The following is a 1,631-nucleotide window of genomic DNA, read 5'->3' as shown; positions in this document are numbered from 1 at the left end:
GCTCAGGAGGTCCCTGCACCGCCGCCCCTCTCTGCCCCGAACGCAACGTGTCGAGGAAGGGAAGCACGGAGCAAAGCGTGCCATTTCTGCCACCCCTCCCCACATACATACTGCTTCATGGCTATCAGCTTGGAGTCCATGCTCTCCTGCTTTCCTTTCATCACCTGGATGTCGGTCAGCAGCTTGGTGACGTTGTCTTGCCGCACCTTGACGTCCTCGTTCTTTATGCTGGACACCTGGGGGGCAGAAAGGCGGACGTCAGCGACGCCTCCCTCCTACAGAACGGCCACGGAGGCACCGCAGCTGGGACTGCAAAAATCCCCCTCCCTTCTTCAGATCTCCGCATCCACCCCCGGGCACACGGCGCCGAGGGATGAAAACCGCCTACAACGCAACCACGCCGCAAGGAAACGGCCAACGGCAAACACCACGGTATCTGCTGCAGCCTCCAAGCGGCACGTTTCGGGATCAGGTGAAACTGGAGGTCGGTGCAAGAGCTGCTCGCCGGGTACAGCCCTTCCGATGGGCAAGACGTGCCCGACTACGACAACCCGAACGCTGACACCGGGCATGAAGCTGGGAGCGCGCGCATCCACACTGCGGGCAGGACGCGGGCATCCCTGCGCGCCTGCTAAGGCTCCGCCGCAATGCAGCGAGCAAAACGGCGGCCTCAGCAATTAAGAAGTCATCAGCTGGCTGGAGAAGGGAAGCCGGGACAGAAGGGGCAGCGCTAGAGCAGCTGAGGAGCAGACCCTGGGATCTGCTCTTCTGGTGAAACCCTCGTGAGACGCTGCGGTGCACGGGGAGCTCAACCTGTGGCCGCTCTCCCTCCTGCTGCGAGGCTCAATGCTTCAGACACAGCGAGCTCCCCTCTGCCAAGCCAACCCAAGCAGACGCTGCTTGTCTGGAGGAGATGGAAGAACGCGGCAATGAGAACCGCTCTGCGCTGCTGACCCCGGAGACAAACTGGTTTGCAGGGCAGGGCACTGGTGGGAGACAGAGGGGGACCCCCAAGCGGTCCCGCAACGAACCCAGCGCTGAAATCAGTGAGAAAAGGGAACGGCTCCGGGAAGGGGAAGGCAGCCGGGCTGCAAGAAGAGCTGGGGAAGTGCTGGGGACCAGCAGCCCATCCAGCACCCGATGCTCCTCCAACAACCCCCTGCTGGCTCAGCAGCTCACCCAGAGCCTGGGGGGGGTGGGGGAGGGAGCGGCGGCGCGCACTTACGCTGGTGACTTTCCTCTTGATGTTCTCCAGGAGCTGCTCCTGGCCGCGGATGAAGTACGGGTGCTGGAACTCGGTGTCGTCCTTCTCCGGCTTCACCAGCCCTCCCTGCTCGATGTGCACGACCTTCCGGAAGCCATCTGAAAACCAAACAGGGAAAGGCTTGAAGGAGAAACGTGGGCTTCGGAAAGCAGAGGCGGGCACAGGGCCCCCTCGCTGGGTTAAACGCACGGCGCTCTGTCACCGCCGTACTCCTTTCAAACAGAACCCCCCCCCCCCAAAAAAACGCGATGTGGAACACAGAACTCTGCTCTCCCCAAACCCACTGCTGCGGCTGAGGAGCAGAGCACGAGGAAAGGCTGAAGCTGCTGGCACGGAAGGAGGAGGCTCCCATCAGCCTTCCTGCTCC

The 1,631-nt window shown here is 62.4% G+C and overlaps 1 protein-coding gene across 1 annotated transcript in view; it reads right to left on the bottom strand.

The window, feature by feature from the left end:
* Positions 1 to 1,631, bottom strand: part of HSF1 (heat shock transcription factor 1) — a gene marked incomplete at its 3' end in the record, with an annotated part of 95,596 nt that overhangs the window by 55,191 nt on the left and 38,774 nt on the right. The window contains 2 exon segments of the mRNA XM_021382923.1: positions 112 to 236; positions 1,226 to 1,362. Coding sequence (XP_021238598.1) covers positions 112 to 236; positions 1,226 to 1,362 — 262 coding nt within the window.

The sequence above is a fragment of the Numida meleagris genome, unplaced genomic scaffold, assembly GCF_002078875.1.
Source record: "Numida meleagris isolate 19003 breed g44 Domestic line unplaced genomic scaffold, NumMel1.0 unplaced_Scaffold312, whole genome shotgun sequence".
In the NCBI taxonomy this organism is placed as follows: domain Eukaryota; kingdom Metazoa; phylum Chordata; class Aves; order Galliformes; family Numididae; genus Numida; species Numida meleagris.
This window is presented reverse-complemented; position numbering and strand designations above follow the sequence as displayed.